This window comes from Canis lupus, chromosome 31 (genome assembly GCF_048164855.1).
Source record: "Canis lupus baileyi chromosome 31, mCanLup2.hap1, whole genome shotgun sequence".
In the NCBI taxonomy this organism is placed as follows: Eukaryota; Metazoa; Chordata; class Mammalia; order Carnivora; family Canidae; genus Canis; species Canis lupus.
Genome location: NC_132868.1, coordinates 31432087 through 31447684, shown reverse-complemented (window position 1 = coordinate 31447684; position 15598 = coordinate 31432087). Strand labels below are relative to the sequence as shown.

At 46.8% G+C, this 15598-nt stretch overlaps 1 protein-coding gene across 1 annotated transcript; it reads left to right on the top strand.

Moving 5' to 3' along the window:
• The first annotated feature begins 911 nt into the window (after positions 1-911).
• On the top strand, positions 912-5302 carry LOC140622254 (ral guanine nucleotide dissociation stimulator-like). The gene is made up of 6 exons (XM_072807954.1): positions 912-1268; positions 1656-1766; positions 2369-2562; positions 3136-3195; positions 4096-4289; positions 4527-5302. Exons 1-6 carry the CDS (start codon positions 1131-1133, stop codon positions 5030-5032), a joined length of 1203 nt encoding a protein of 400 aa, XP_072664055.1. The 5' UTR covers positions 912-1130; the 3' UTR covers positions 5033-5302.
• Positions 5303-15598: the final 10296 nt, after the last annotated feature.

Genomic DNA, 15598 nt, shown 5'->3' with positions numbered 1-15598 from the left:
CCCCTTCTAGGCCAAGACCCCGACACCTTCTGTAGGGTTTGCCTTGGATTCAGGAGCCTAGGATCGTGGGGAGCTATTGCCCATCCCTGCCCCGGGGGGACTGTCATCTTCTGGGCCTCCAGAATGAGGGTACCGGTGCCCGTGTGTGTGTGTGTGTGTGTGTGTGTGTGTTTGAGGAAAATAATCCCTTTATTTAAAATACCAAAAATTCCAACTACTATAAGATACCACATGTAAAAAACAAGACATAGTCTTGAGATGTAAAGGACACTGTCCCTAGAAAGTGCCTCTCTTTTTCTATTATTTTTTTTTCAATTTGGCTAATGGTGTCTACTGACACATATTTGGAATGTAATCTATTTATCAGCCAGCTGTTCTGGCCCAATGTGGATTTAGGATTTTAAAACATGTGTGGCTTTAGAGCTGTATAATAAAGTATAATCTTAAAAGTATCTTTTTAAAAGACTCTTATCATTGACATCACTGGTGACACCAATAAATAGCAGACATTGTAATAAGTAGTTTTTTGCAGTATTTTACAGCTAAACAGCCCTGCCATATAGGTAACATTAGTGTGTTAGTCCTGTGCACACAGGACCTCGTGGGCCTGGACGCATGTACACACCAAGGAAGAACGTGTGGGTGGAGGTATGTCCTGCAGGTGACACCCGCCTCCAAGGTCATAGATATGAGGCCACAGTGGCCTGGGGACGTCTGGGAGAAGCACCCGCTAGGATACCCCTGTCCCACAGGCAAGATGCAGACCATCCCCGACGGGCACAACAGCTTCTCCAGGGTCAAACCGGGGAAGACTGGACAGTCGTGTCTGAACCCAGGCGTGTGTTCAGGTTGGGCCCTGGGTGCACACAGTCCTTCCCTGGGGCCTGTGGACAGGGGTGTGGTTGTGTCCCTGTGTGCACAGGCCTTCGCCTGCAGGGAGGGGGGCGTCGGCAGCACGAGCGCTGCCCCTGCAGCTTCCTCCAGGAGTGGGTCAGGGAGGGGGTCCCAGGAAGTGAGGTCACTGCCGTGTCACAGAGCCCAACAGAACTCGGAACCCCCGTAACCAGGCACCCGCATCCAGTGCAGCCCCAGCTCAGGCTCACTTGGCTGGAGACATCTGCTACTGGAGGATGTTCTCTTGCTGCCGGCCCACCTCTGGGGGCTCTGGCTCCCAGGAACCCCAGGGGTGCGGCTTGTTCCTATGCTGTAGGCAGTGGCTCCAGCATAGGTACCAAGGCATCAGGGCGGTGATCAGGAGGCGCCGTCAGGTAACACAGCGCAGGCCAGGCCAGGCCCCCTGTGCCACCATCCTGCGAGCCCCATTCCTTCCTCCTCAGGTTCAGGGAACCAGGGATGTGTGGGCAGGTCCCATCCAGGCTGGGGGACGCTGCAGGGCGGCAGGTTCCCCGGGGATCCCTTCAGGGTCACCCTGATGTCGAGGTGGGCAGGGGGGAAACAGGGTTCCTGAGGTCCTCTACCCGCCCCAGAGTCACCCCGAGGCCCTGCAGCCGCATCCCTTTCCTCTCTCCAGGGGTGGTGGGTGCCGCCTGCACTGTGGGGTGTCTGGGTGGAGGCAGCTGGGGGTGCGGCCCAGCCGAGGGGGCCAGACCTGGCGCTGAGGCCTCCTGCCTGGCTGCCGGGCACTGTCTCCACAGAGCTCCACCCGGGACGTGGGGCGCGAGCGGGAGGAAGGGGTCGTCTGCCCCACCGCCTCCAGGAGCAGGGAGGTGCCCTGCGCAGCTAATGGAGGCCAGCGCGGGCTCAGGGTGAGTGCAGGGGCTGGGCCCCCCGACACCCGGGCCCCGATGCGGCAGGAAGGGCCCCGGGTCCCAGAAGCCAGCCTGCTACCCCCTGGGCCCCCCGACACTCCTGCTCCCACATGAGTCTGGATCCCCTCCTCCCCACACCTGCCCCCATGGCCCTGCCCCTGCCTGGGCCAGATGCAGAGTCCCTGCGCACAGATGTGTGGGAACATCAGAATAGAGCCCTCAGGGGAGGCCTGGTCCCCCGGGGGTTAGCGCCTGCCTTCCCCCAGGCCTGATCTCCAAGGCCCGGGATCGAGCCCCGCCTGGGCTCCCTGCACGGGCTGCTTCTCCCTCTGTCTGTGCGGCTGCCTCTCTCGGTCTCTCTCTCTGTGTCTCTGGAGGTCCTTGTACTGATCCAAATATTTTGAACATTTATCCTCTGAGATTGTTTCTCTATTGCATAGTTGGTCCTGTTTGTGTAAGAGACAGGCAGGGAGCTTGAGCGGGAGAGGGAGCCCCAGCTCCTCAAGCCCACAGGGCCCCAGCGCAGGGCCTGCCGGGGCGGGATCCCAGGTCTCCTGGCGGCTCCCTGCAGGCTGCACGTCCCCTCTGTCCCACCTCAGGGTGCAGGGGCCGCGGCCGGGAAGGGGCATCAGATCGTCCTGACCAAGCTCACCCGGACGGAGCTGCTGGAGTACAAAGTCCGACAACTGCTGCTCGCCTTGCAGCGCAGGGACGTCATCTACATCTTCAGCTTTTTAGAGGATTATCGTACATTCGCCACCACGGACGAGGTGCTGGACCTGCTGTTCACCGAGTGAGCACCTGCCCCTCCGCAGCCCAGGGCTGGGCCACCTGCTGCTGGGGAGGCTGGGGATGGTGTGAGCTTCCCGGCCTCGGGCTGCTCCCCCGCCTGGAGCAGGGTCCCCCAGGGCCTAGCGGGGTCCTGGAGGGCAGCCCCGGGGCCTGGCCTGTGGCGGGTCGGCCAGAGGGGCTGTGCCTGTGCTCAGCAGCCGTCCTCCTCCCCGTGACCAGGCCTGTGCCTCCTCCCCGCCCCCCCATCACCAGGGTCCTGAGCGGCCTGTTTCCCCATTGAAAGGGAGGTTTGAGAGTCTATCGGGGGTCTGTGTCCTGGGGCAGCCAGACCGGGGAACCCCGGGACCCCCCAAGCCCACTAGGATATGGGCCATGGGCCTGGCCGGACCCTTTCATGCTCAAGCCTTCAGGAGGCCCCAGCAGGTGCGGGCGCTTCTCCGGGAGCTGCCCGTGGCCCCACGCACAGAGCTGACGGCCCCCGGGGCTCCGGCCTAGTCGGGGTCAGAGGGTGACAGCCCCCATGATGAGGTTGCATCCACAGGACGATTCATGGGATGTCCCCGCCCTCCTCTAGGTATGGGTGCATCGCAGATGCGTGGGGTAACAACGATGTGGTCCTGCAGTGCTGGAAACTGTGAGTGACTCCGGCTCCTGCAGGAGGGCCTTCCTTCTCCTGGAGGGCAGCGAAGGGGCTGTGGGGCGGTGGGGGGGCTGCCCCCTCACCCCACACATCTGCAATTCCTGTGACAGGGAAAAGGTCTAACGCCCCTTCTGGAAAAGAGCGAAGGAGAGCGGTGGATGGGGTGCGGGCTTGGTGGGAGGCACTGGGACCCCTCAGGGAGACCTTCTCCATCCCCCCCAACCCTCTCTCTGCCCCACACCTGGGACCCAGAGCAGAGGGGGTGGGGAGCATCGCACTCCCCAATCTGGTGGCACCTGGACCCGGGGGCACAGCAGGTGCTCAGGAGGGCCGGTGAGGGCTCCCGGACCAGGCGGCCCCCGCCCCGTGGGAGATGGGAGATTAGAGTCAGTGGAAGGACACCCCCGGGGGCCCCTCGGGAGGGAGGCAGCCCAGAGCCACAGGAGGGAAGGTGGCGGTCCTGGGCGGCTCCTGGCAAGGCCTGGCAGGACACAGAGCCCGAGCCCTCCTGCCTTGGAGCTTCCCAGAGCGACAGTGTGTGCAGTGAGGGCAATGACAGGCCAGACGCCCCCCGTCCCCTGATGCCTGCCAGTGGACTCAAGGGGCAGGTGGGCAGGGACCAGGCTGAGGAGGGAGCCCCGCTTCTCCAGGAGAGATGGTGATGGTCACCCCGCTGGGCCTGGGCTCCCCGCACAGAGGCTGCATCCCAGCCCCTCCTCAGGGAGCAGGCCTGTGGCAGGCAGGACCGCCAGGTGGCAGGGGGACGAGGAGCAGGACTGGCCTCCGACACCCCGCGCGGGAAGCCAGGCCCCGGGTCCTGCAGGGCTTCCCCGGGACACCTGCATGTGACGGAGCCCTGTCTTCTGACGCCTGTGCCCGCCTGTCCCTCCCCAGGGCCATCTCCTTCATGATGGAAATATGGTTGAATTATTATGGGGACGACTTTCATCAGTTCCCAGAATTTCCCTCCCTTATAAAACTCCTCCAAATACTAAGACAGCACATGCCGGGCACAGATGCGCATCTCCGGGCCCTGCGTCACCTGAGGCAATTCAGACGCCTCCATGCAGCGGAGCGAGAGGCTGGGGGTGAGGAGGACTGGGGGTGGCCGAGCTGGGGACAGGGGGGGCCCGCGGATGCAGCCTCCGTGCAGCTGGGCCGGGAGCAGGGGTGGGCTCACACCCCACCCCACGGGCTGCAGCCTGGGGACACCTCCCAGGGCTCTTGCCCTCACACACGGGGAGTGGTGGGAAGAGTGGCCTTGATTTGGGAGGGACGTGGACAGTCCGTCCTGGTGGTGATACTTTGTCTTCTTGGATCTACAGCTTTGGCCCGAGGAAAACACCCTGAACCCACTCTGCAGCGCACCCCAGCTCCGACCGTGGGGCCTGCTGCCCCGTGGGGCCTGGCTGCTGGGGCTGAGGGCTTGGCCTGCGATGAGCCGCCTGCTGGGGAGGCAAAGCCCCTGCAGATAGTGGTCACTGCTGCCCTGCAGGAGTCCCCTGCACCCCTGGGAGCCCTGGAGGAGGAGCAGGCGCCACCCCCTGCTCTCGAGGTCGTGGATGTGCCCCAGCCACCTAACTCGATGGAGCAACTGGCCTCGGGGATGGAGCAACCCGTTGAGCCACCCGAAGAGCCCGCCCCAGCTCCCACTGTGGAGCCTGGGGAAGGTTCAGGGTCTGAAGGGATAGTGGCTGCTGGAGATGAGGACTTGGTCAAGGCAGAGATGCTGGTTCCTGAGGTGAAGGTGGTGCACGTGCTGTTCGAACCTATGGTTCCCTGCCCCGATGAGGAGGAGCCCCCTGCTCCCATGGCCACCCCGGAGGAGTAGGCCCTGGTGCCTGCAATCGGGGTCCCCAGAGGGCCAGACCTGCAACCTCCCTCTGGAACAACCTGCTTTGACCCGTTAGCAGCCCCCTGACCACCTCGGGAGCCCGCCCCAGCTCCCACCGCGGGGCTCGTGATGGCTGCAGCCCAACAGGGGCTTGCCCTCACCTGTTATTTCACTGTTTCTATATTTTGAGTTTTTCTTTAACCTTTAACCTGTATAATGGCTTATAGAGTTTTATTGTAATAAAGGATAAGTTAACTTTACACAAAATTGACTCTGATGCTTTTAAATTACACAACATGGTACTTTAGGTCCATTCACAGTGTTGCAGGCCCGGAGCCCAGGGCACCAGGGGACACAGCCGAGGATCCGGGGCTCCCCCAGGACAGGCAGAGGCTGGGAGGACACAGGACAGCCGGGTCACTCCTGCAGCCAGGCCCAGAGCTGTGCAGATCGTGCCCCTACCCCGGAGCACCCAGTCCCGTGTGCTCTAGGAGCTGCAGTAGTTACTGTGGGAGCTGACTCCAGGTCTGGACAGCTGGCCGCCGCCACTGTGGTTGTCCCTCCTGGTGTCACCCTGTACCTGGGCCTGAGCAGGGGCCTCACAGGATAAAGAATCCCACTGAACTGTAGACCTGGCAGAGGGCTGGGCAGCTCCCCCAGGTGCACACACCTGAGAATCAGCACAGCAGGCCCCTCCCCCAGAAGGCCAGTTGGAAGGTCAGGGGAAAAGCAAGTTATTGACCAAGCACCACTGGAAAGTTCCAGGGGAAGTCGAGGGATTTACAGTATATAGAATCAGAGGATACTCCCTTTGTTCTTTCTTTCCTGTTTGTTTCTGTTGTTTCCCCACCCCCTTTTTTATTCTTTTTTACTTTGTTTTTTCTGTTTTCCTCCTTTTTCCAGTACAACATGTTGTTGGCCACTCTGCACTGAGCAAACTGACTAGAAGGAAAAACTCACCTCAAAACAAAGAATCTCCCACAGATCTCACAGAGAGAGAAACAGTCCTCTCTCCCACAGAGTTACAAAATTTCGAATACAATGTCAGAAAGCCAATTCAGAAGCACAATTATAAAGCTACTGGTGGCTCTAGAAAAAAGCATAAAGGATTCAAGAGACTTCATGACTGCAGATTTAGATCTAATCAGGCCGAAATTAAAAATCAATTAAATGAGATGCAATCCAAACTAGAGGTCCTAACGACGAGGTTTAACGAGGTAGAAGAATGAGTGAGTGACATAGAAGACAAGTGGATGGCAAGGATGGAAACTGAGGAAAAAAGAGAAAGACAATTAAATGACCATGAAGATAGGTTAAGGGAAATAAATGACAGCCTCAGAAGGAAAAATCCACGTTTAATTGGGGTTCCCGAGGGCGCCGAAAGGGACAGAGGACCAGAAAGTGTATTTGAACAAATCATAGCTGAGAACTTCCCTAACTTGGGAAGAGAAACAGGCATTCAGATCCAGGAGATAGAGAGATTCCTCCTAAAATCCATAAAAATCATCAACACCTCAACATTTAATAGTGAAGCTTGCAAATTCCAAAGATAAAGAGAAGATCCTTAAAGCAGCAAGAGACAAGAAATCCCTCACTTTTATGGGGAGAAGCATTAGGACAAGAGCAGACCTCTCCACAGAGACCTGGCAGGCGAGAAAGTGCCAGCAGGATGTAGTCAGGGTCCTAAATGAGAAGAACCTGCGACCAAGAATACTTTATCCAGCAAGGCTCTCATTCAGAATAGAAGGAGAGATAAAGAGCTTCCAAGATAGGCAGAAACTGAAAGAATATGTGACCACCAAGCCAGCTCTGCCAGAAATATTAAGGGGGACCCTGTAAAAGAAAGAGGAAGTGCAAGGGAATAATCCACAAAAACAGGGACTGAATAGGTATCATGATGACACTAAATTCCTATCTTTCAATAGTAACTCTGAACGTGAATGGGCTTAATGACCCCATCAGAAGGTGCAGGGTTTCAGACTGGATAAAAAAGCAAGATCCATCTATTTACTGTCTCCAAGAGACTCATTTTAGACATAAGGACACCTACAGCCTGAAAATAAAAGGTTGGAGAACCATGGACCATTCAAATGGTCCTCAAAAGAAAGCAGGGGTAGCCATCCTTATATCAGAGAAATTAAAGTGTGTCCCAAAGACTGTAGTGAGAGATGAAAAGGGACAGTATATGATACTTAAAGGATCTATCCAACAAGAGGACTTAACAATCCTCAATATATATGCCCCGAATGTGGGAGCTGCCAAATATTTAAACCAATTAATAACCAAAGTTAATACATACTTAGATAATAATACACTTACACTTGGTGACTTCAATCTAGCTCTTTCTATACTCGATAGGTCTTCTAAGCACAACATCTCCAAAGAAACGAGAGCTTTAAATGATACACTGGACCAGATGGATTTCACAGATATCTACAGAACTTTACATCCAAACTCAACTGAATACACATTCTTCTCAAGTGCACATGGAACTTTCTCCAGAATAGACCACATACTGGGTCACAAATCGTGTCTGAACTGATACCAAAAGATTGGGATCGTCCCCTGCATATTCTCAGACCATAATGCCTTGAAATTAGAACTAAATCACAACAAGAAGTTTGGAAGGACCTCAAACACGTGGAGGTTAAGGACCATCGAGCTAAAAGAGGAAAGGGTCAACCAGGAAATTAAGGAAGAATTAAAAAGATTCGTGGAAACTAATGAGAATGAAGATATAACCGTTCAAAATCTTTGGGATGCAGCAAAAGCAGTCCTAAGGGGGAAATACATCGCAATACAAGCATCCATTCAAAAACTGGAAAGAACTCAAATACAAAAGCTAACCTTACACATAAAGGAGCTAGAGAAAAAACAGCAAATAGATCCTACACCCAAGAGAAGAAGGGAGTTAATAAAGATTCGAGCAGAACTCAACGAAATCGAGACCAGAAGAACTGTGGAACAGATCAACAGAACCAGGAGTTGGTTCTTTGGAAGAAATAATAAGATAGATAAACCATTAGCCAGCCTTATTAAAAAGAAGAGAGAGAAGACTCAAATTAATAAAATCATGAATGAGAAAGGAGAGATCACTACCAACACCAAGGAAATACAAACGATTTTAAAAACATATTATGAACAGCTATACGCCAATAAATTAGGCAATCTAGAAGAAATGGACGCATTCCTGGAAAGCCACAAACTACCAAAACTGGAACAGGAAGAAATAGAAAACCTGAACAGGCCAATAACCAGGGAGGAAATTGAAGCAGTCATCAAAAACCTCCCAAGACACAAGAGTCCAGGGCCAGATGGCTTCCCAGGAGAATTTTATCAAACGTTTAAAGAAGAAATCATACCTATTCTCCTAAAGCTGTTTGGAAAGATAGAAAGAGATGGAGTACTTCCAAATTCGTTCTATGAGGCCAGCATCACCTTAATTCCAAAGCCAGACAAAGACCCCGCCAAAAAGGAGAATTACAGACCAATATCCCTGATGAACATGGATGCAAAAATTCTCAACAAGATACTGGCCAATAGGATCCAACAGTTCATTAAGAAAATTATTCACCATGACCAAGTAGGATTTATCCCTGGGACACAAGGCTGGTTCAACACCCGTAAAACAATCAATGTGATTCATCATATCAGCAAGAGAAAAACCAAGAACCATATGATCCTCTCATTGGATGCAGAGAAAGCATTTGACAAAATACAGCATCCATTCCTGATCAAAACTCTTCAGAGTGTAGGGATAGAGGGAACATTCCTTGACATCTTAAAAGCTATCTATGAAAAGCCCACAGCAAATATCATTCTCAATGGGGAAGCACTGGGAGCCTTTCCCCTAAGATCAGGAACAAGACAGGGATGTCCACTCTCACCACTGCTATTCAACATAGTACTGGAAGTCCTAGCCTCAGCAATCAGACAACAAAAAGACATTAAAGGCATTCAAATTGGCAAAGAAGAAGTCAAACTCTCCCTCTTCGCCGATGACATGATACTCTACATAGAAAACCCAAAAGTCTCCACCCCAAGATTGCTAGAACTCATACAGCAATTCGGTAGCGTGGCAGGATACAAAATCAATGCCCAGAAGTCAGTGGCATTTCTATACACTAACAATGAGACTGAAGAAAGAGAAATTAAGGAGTCAATCCCATTTACAATTGCACCCAAAAGCATAAGATACCTAGGAATAAACCTCACCAAAGATGTAAAGGATCTATACCCTCAAAACTATAGAACACTTCTGAAAGAAATTGAGGAAGACACAAAGAGATGGAAAAATATTCCATGCTCATGGATTGGCAGAATTAATATTGTAAAAATGTCAATGTTACCCAGGGCAATATACACGTTTAATGCAATCCCTATCAAAATACCATGGACTTTCTTCAGAGAGTTAGAACAAATTATTTTAAGATTTGTGTGGAATCAGAAAAGACCCCGAATAGCCAGGGGAATTTTAAAAAAGAAAACCATATCTGGGGGCATCACAATGCCAGATTTCAGGTTGTACTACAAAGCTGTGGTCATCAAGACAGTGTGGTACTGGCACAAAAACAGACACATAGATCAGTGGAACAGAATAGAGAATCCAGAAGTGGACCCTGAACTTTATGGGCAACTAATATTCAATAAAGGAGGAAAGACTATCCATTGGAAGAAAGACAGTCTCTTCAATAAATGGTGCTGGGAAAATTGGACATCCACATGCAGAAGAATGAAACTAGACCACTCTCTTTCACCATACACAAAGATAAACTCAAAATGGATGAAAGATCTAAATGTGAGACAAGATTCCATCAAAATCCTAGAGAAGAACACAGGCAACACCCTTTTTGAACTCGGCCATAGTAACTTCTTGCAAGATATATCCATGAAGGCAAAAGAAACAAAAGCAAAAATGAACTATTGGGACTTCATCAAGATAAGAAGCTTTTGCACAGCAAAGGATACAGTCAACAAAACTCAAAGACAACCTACAGAATGGGAGAAGATATTTGCAAATGACATATCAGATAAAGGGCTAGTTTCCAAGATCTATAAAGAACTTATTAAACTCAACACCAAAGAAACAAACAATCCAATCATGAAATGGGCAAAAGACATGAACAGAAATCTCACAGAGGAAGACATAGACATGGCCAACATGCATATGAGAAAATGCTCTGCATCACTTGCCATCAGGGAAATACAAATCAAAACTACAATGAGATACCACCTCACACCAGTGAGAATGGGGAAAATTAACAAGGCAGGAAACCACAAATGTTGGAGAGGATGCGGAGAAAAGGGAACCCTCTTACACTGTTGGTGGGAATGTGAACTGGTGCAGCCACTCTGGAAAACTGTGTGGAGGTTCCTCAAACAGTTAAAAATAGACCTGCCCTACGACCCAGCAATTGCACTGTTGGGGATTTACCCCAAAGATACAAATGCAATGAAACGCCAGGACACCTGCACCCCGATGTTTCTAGCAGCAATGGCCACGATAGCCAAACTGTGGAAGGAGCCTCGGTGTCCAACGAAAGATGAATGGATAAAGAAGATGTGGTTTATGTATACAATGGAATATTACTCAGCTATTAGAAATGACAAATACCCACCATTTGCTTCAACGTGGATGGAACTGGAGGGTATTATGCTGAGTGAAGTAAGTCAGTCGGAGAAGGACAAACATTATATGTTCTCATTCATTTGGGGAATATAAATAATAGTGAAAGGGAAAATAAGGGAAGGGAGAAGAAATGTGTGGGAAATATCAGAAAGGGAGACAGAACGTAAAGACTGCTAACTCTGGGAAACGAACTAGGGGTGGTAGAAGGGGAGGAGGGCGGGGGGTGGGAGTGAATGGGTGACGGGCACTGGGTGTTATTCTGTATGTTAGTAAATTGAACACCAATAAAATATAAAAAATAAAAATAAAAAATAAAAAAAAAATAAAAAAAAATAAAAGTAATAAAGTCTCTGAAGAGCAACTACATATAAAATTTCTTTTTGATTCGTCTTTGGCCCAATTAGAATGGGTTGTATTAAAATTTAAGTATGGCTTCTAAGCCATTCACATACCATTAAATTTGCAGGAATAATGAAGCCAACCAATTTTATTCCTCTTTAATAATACATTCCTATATTTGCTCTTAAGGTAAGGTTAGCATTTATTTATTGATCATGATGCATTATCTACACAGTGGAAACTACTAAGCAGTTTTCATCTCCTGTGATATTTCTAAATAATTCAGAAACTAATTTCTGTTTTCTTTTTCTCATTAAAGACTGTCTCTTTTAAATGTAGAAAATGTAAGCGACCTATGACTTAGTTTGTTTCTATATTGCCCAGGTGGCACAAGCACATAAAGTAGCTAGATAGAATTTGCAGACAAACATATCCCCTATAGCTTCATATTTTTGTGTATTACTGTCTTTCCTGTCCAAATATTTAGGAACAAAACACAAAATAATAAAAGAACATACTCTTTCTCAATCTGCCTCTACATCTAAATGCTATAGTCTCCTTCATGCTAGTCATAGCCAATCTTCTTAAGTGTCTTCACTTTCTCATTTTCCATAAACTCCTAAAAACTAAAAATCTGGCTTCAGCCTCTATTCTAAATGCATTAAAACTTATCTTGCTATCTATAGTTGTCTTTTGGTATTTATTATCTTATTTGACCTCTGTGTTGAGGAGGATGGTATGGACCATTCTCATTTCTCCATGGCAATGATTCTTGTGGATGAATTGTGATTTCAAAAGATAGGGATAAAGTACAGAGATAGCAAAATAATATAGATTCATGAGCAGTTGAAAGAATGAGTTTACTGTCCTGTTAATTCCATACTTCACAGCTCATAGTGTGTGAATTACTTCTGCTATTGTGTTTTGGTTTCCTTGAAATCATTTCTCAAATATAATCTCTTTTCATCTCAATCCACATCTCCACTTGTTTTGTTTTATTTTATCAGAGCTAATGTAATGGATTTGCCATTGACTAAGCAATGACTTTTGTAGAGTAACCTAACATCTTGATTCCCTAGTTTTCTCAACTATAATATGAGGGTACTATAAGGGTACTAAGTGGTACTTATTTACTGTGATGTTGCAGGGATTAAGCTTCTTAAACCTGTGAAGTAGTTCAAACAATGCATAGACACACTGACCAATGGAATAAAATAAAGTCCAGAAACAGATTCATGCTTACATTCCCCATTGCCCTATTACAAAGGCAAGAGTGAAGTCGTGCAAAGACACACTGACCAATGGAATAAAATAAAGTCCAGAAACAGATTCATACTTACATTCCCCATTGCCCTATTACAAAGGCAAGGGTGAAGTCGTGTACAGAAATCTTGATCTTTTCAACAAATGACTGGGCTACTTGGATAACCATATGGAAGGAGGAGGGAGGAATATAGCCTGATTCATACACATCTAACACCATAAGCACAAAACAATTCCAAATATATCGTTCTAAATGGGAAAGGTAAAGCAATAAAGTTTTTAAAATAACACATAGGAGGATATCTTTATGACTTGGAGTCAACAAAGATTTTTTAAACACACACAGTGCAACCAAAAAAACCAAAAGATTAAATCAAGTATACCAAGACTTAAAGAGTAGGTTCATCAAAAGTAGCCAGTAAGAGCATGAAAAAGCACCCCACAGAGTAAGAAAAGATACTCACCACACATATATCAACCAAAAAAAATTTGTATCCAGTATGCATAAAGGATTCATACAAATCCATACAACAGATAATGCCATAGGGAAAAAATGTCAAAAAAATTAGATATGCATTTCATAAAGATGATAACTAAGCAAAAACAGGTGAGGCTAATTTATACTGTTGGATAGTGATGGTTTATTTTGGGGGTGGGTTTGGGTCATGACAGAAAGGGAAGACAAGTGCAGCTTGTGGGGCCCTGCAGGGTCCTGTCTATCTGAGCCCTGATTACATTAGTGCCTTTGAGTTTTCAAAAAACATCAAGCTCTAGACTAATGATATGTTTTTATATATATATATATTTCTTTGTTGATTTTTGCTTTGTTACCATATACTTTTTAATTGGAGTATCATTAATGTACAGTTTCAGTGTACAATATAATGAATGATTCAATAATTCTATACATTACTTAGTGCACATCATAAGTATACTGTTATACCCCTTTATCTATATAAAATATTTTATATAAAGTCTCTGGTATATAGTAACTACTATGCAAATGTTAGCTATTGCTATTATTATTATTACTATTATTACTTAAGCAATGGCCACATTTTCTTATGTCTTATTATGAACATGGCAGACCATGTTTGCCTTAGAAAACAGTTTTTAGAAGTAAGCTTTTCAACCAATTCTTTTTCAGGGTAATACTCTCCTGTTCCTTATGGTGTAGAATTTTTATAGACGTCATGTTGATTTTTTTCCTGTTTGCCCATCTTTGAACAAAGGAACATCTGCTATGCTGAGCTCTTGCCAACAGCAGGGTGTACCGATTGCACTTGACCCCCACTTACTGTCCACATGAATGTTTGTAGACTTCCCCACATGGATGTAACACAGAGAACAGGTTGACACAGCTCTCAATTGACTTTTTAGAATTTAGCAGAGATTCATGTAGTGCCTTTCTATCAAATTGAAGGGCATCTTTTCCTGCTCTGTTACCCCATTCTCTGAAACACAAGGAAATGAATCTATGTCCTATATCAAAGGCTCCTCAGGGGCAAGTTGAAGCGTCAATTCAAAAGAGGCCCTCAAAAATTCTTTCATATAGATGGGAATTCTGCATACAAATTGATTTGAAAAGAATTAAGGAATATACCTCCTAAAAATGGTTTCAAAAAAAATAATCTATAGATAACATAAATTTCCTGTGACCCATCCCAGAACATGAAAACCTACAATACCTCCCCATCCACCTCCAAATGCCCCCATACTCAAAGGGTGACTCCCATCATTTTAAAACTATCATTTGGCGAATAAGTATGTTTCCAACTTTATACCTTTTCATCTTCAGATATCCAGTAAGCTGTGGCCTTGAGATAGTTATAGCAGGGGAATTAATGCAATTGGCAGGGAAGCTCTTGCCGGGACAGATCAGGAAATTCTTGTGATATGTGGGTGGTAGTCACTCTGCTTTCTGGTTGGCATAGACCCCAGGCTTCTGCAGTGCGGAGAAGAAATAGGAAGAAGATGGGAGAGGAAAAGGATAGGAAAAAGAGGACAGAGGGGAGAGGAATTGAAGCTCTATTAGTGATTTAACTATACAGCGTGGCTAATATGTATTAATTGGTTGTGTCTGGCAGTAGGCTGCCTGTCTTAGACAGATTATCTCAATTATTTTTCCAAACCCTTATAAGTGTTCTAATCTCCATTTTACATAGAAAGGAACTGAAAATTAAACTGATAAGGAATTTGCCGAAGACCATACACCAAGAAAGTATGATTAAACTCCAGTCTTCATCCAAATGCTTATCTTTTCATGTCTAGTTGTGACTCTTTCAAAATAGAGATTTAAGAATATATAACAGATGTGCTGGCCCCATAGTATTCAGGTCAAATGAAACAACATTAGAATTAATACTTCCATAGTTTGAAGACAGTCGCGAAACAGTAAGTCTGTGGAAAAATGTAGGAAAAATGAACGTGATATGTGAATGACCATTTCTTACTTATTTTTTAGTTTTAGCACCCCACGCAAGATTTGATCCATAAAATCACTTAATAAGTATTTGTTGAACAACCGTACCATTTTTTTAAAAGATTTTATTTATTTATTCATGAAAGACACACACACACAGAGAGAAAGAGACAGAGAGGCAGAGACACAGGCAGAGGGAGAAGCAGGCTCCATGTAGGGAGCTTGACATGGGACTTGATCCCTGGTCTCCAGGATCACACCCTTGGCTGAAGGCAGCGCTAAACCACCAAGCCACCCAGGCTGCACCAACCGTACCATTTTTATTACATGGAGTTTACAAAGTACTCACACATATTGTATCAAGTGATTCTCATACAAACCCTATGATTCATGTTCAGAAATTTCTACCTAATTGTGAGTTCCTTTTCCTTGAAGTTTTTCCATACACAAATTTATGTTTCTCAATCTGTTGCTCAACCATCTGAATACTGCTGTCCATAGTCATTATTTTAATAGCTAATCAAAAATAAAGCAACATGAAAAATAAACCAACATCACTCATCATCAGGGAAATAAAAATCAAAACCATGATGAGATACTACCTTGCACCTGTCAGAATGGCTAAAATTAACATACAGGAAACAACAGATGTTGGCAAGGATGGAGAGAAAGGAGAAAACTCTTACATTTTTGGTGGGAATGCAAACTGGTGCAGCCACTCTGGAAAGCAATATGGAGGTTCCTCAAAATGTTAAAAATAGAACTACTCTAAGACCCAGCAATTGTACTACTAGGTCTTTACCCAAAGGATACAAAATAATATTCAGAGAGGTACAGGTACCCCGATATTTATAGCAGCATTATAAACAATAGCCAAATTATAGAAAGGGCCCAAGTGTCCATTGACTGA

Excerpts from the sequence above, each read along its gene's own strand:
- LOC140622254 (XM_072807954.1), top strand. The coding sequence starts at position 1,131 with ATGTTCTCTTGCTGCCGGCCCACCTCTGGGGGCTCTGGCTCCCAGGAA. Across the intron at positions 1,269-1,655 it reads TGATCAGGAGGCGCCGTCAG|AGCTCCACCCGGGACGTGGG; the intron begins GTAACACAGCGC and ends CTGTCTCCACAG. Across the intron at positions 1,767-2,368 it reads GAGGCCAGCGCGGGCTCAGG|GGTGCAGGGGCCGCGGCCGG; the intron begins GTGAGTGCAGGG and ends GTCCCACCTCAG.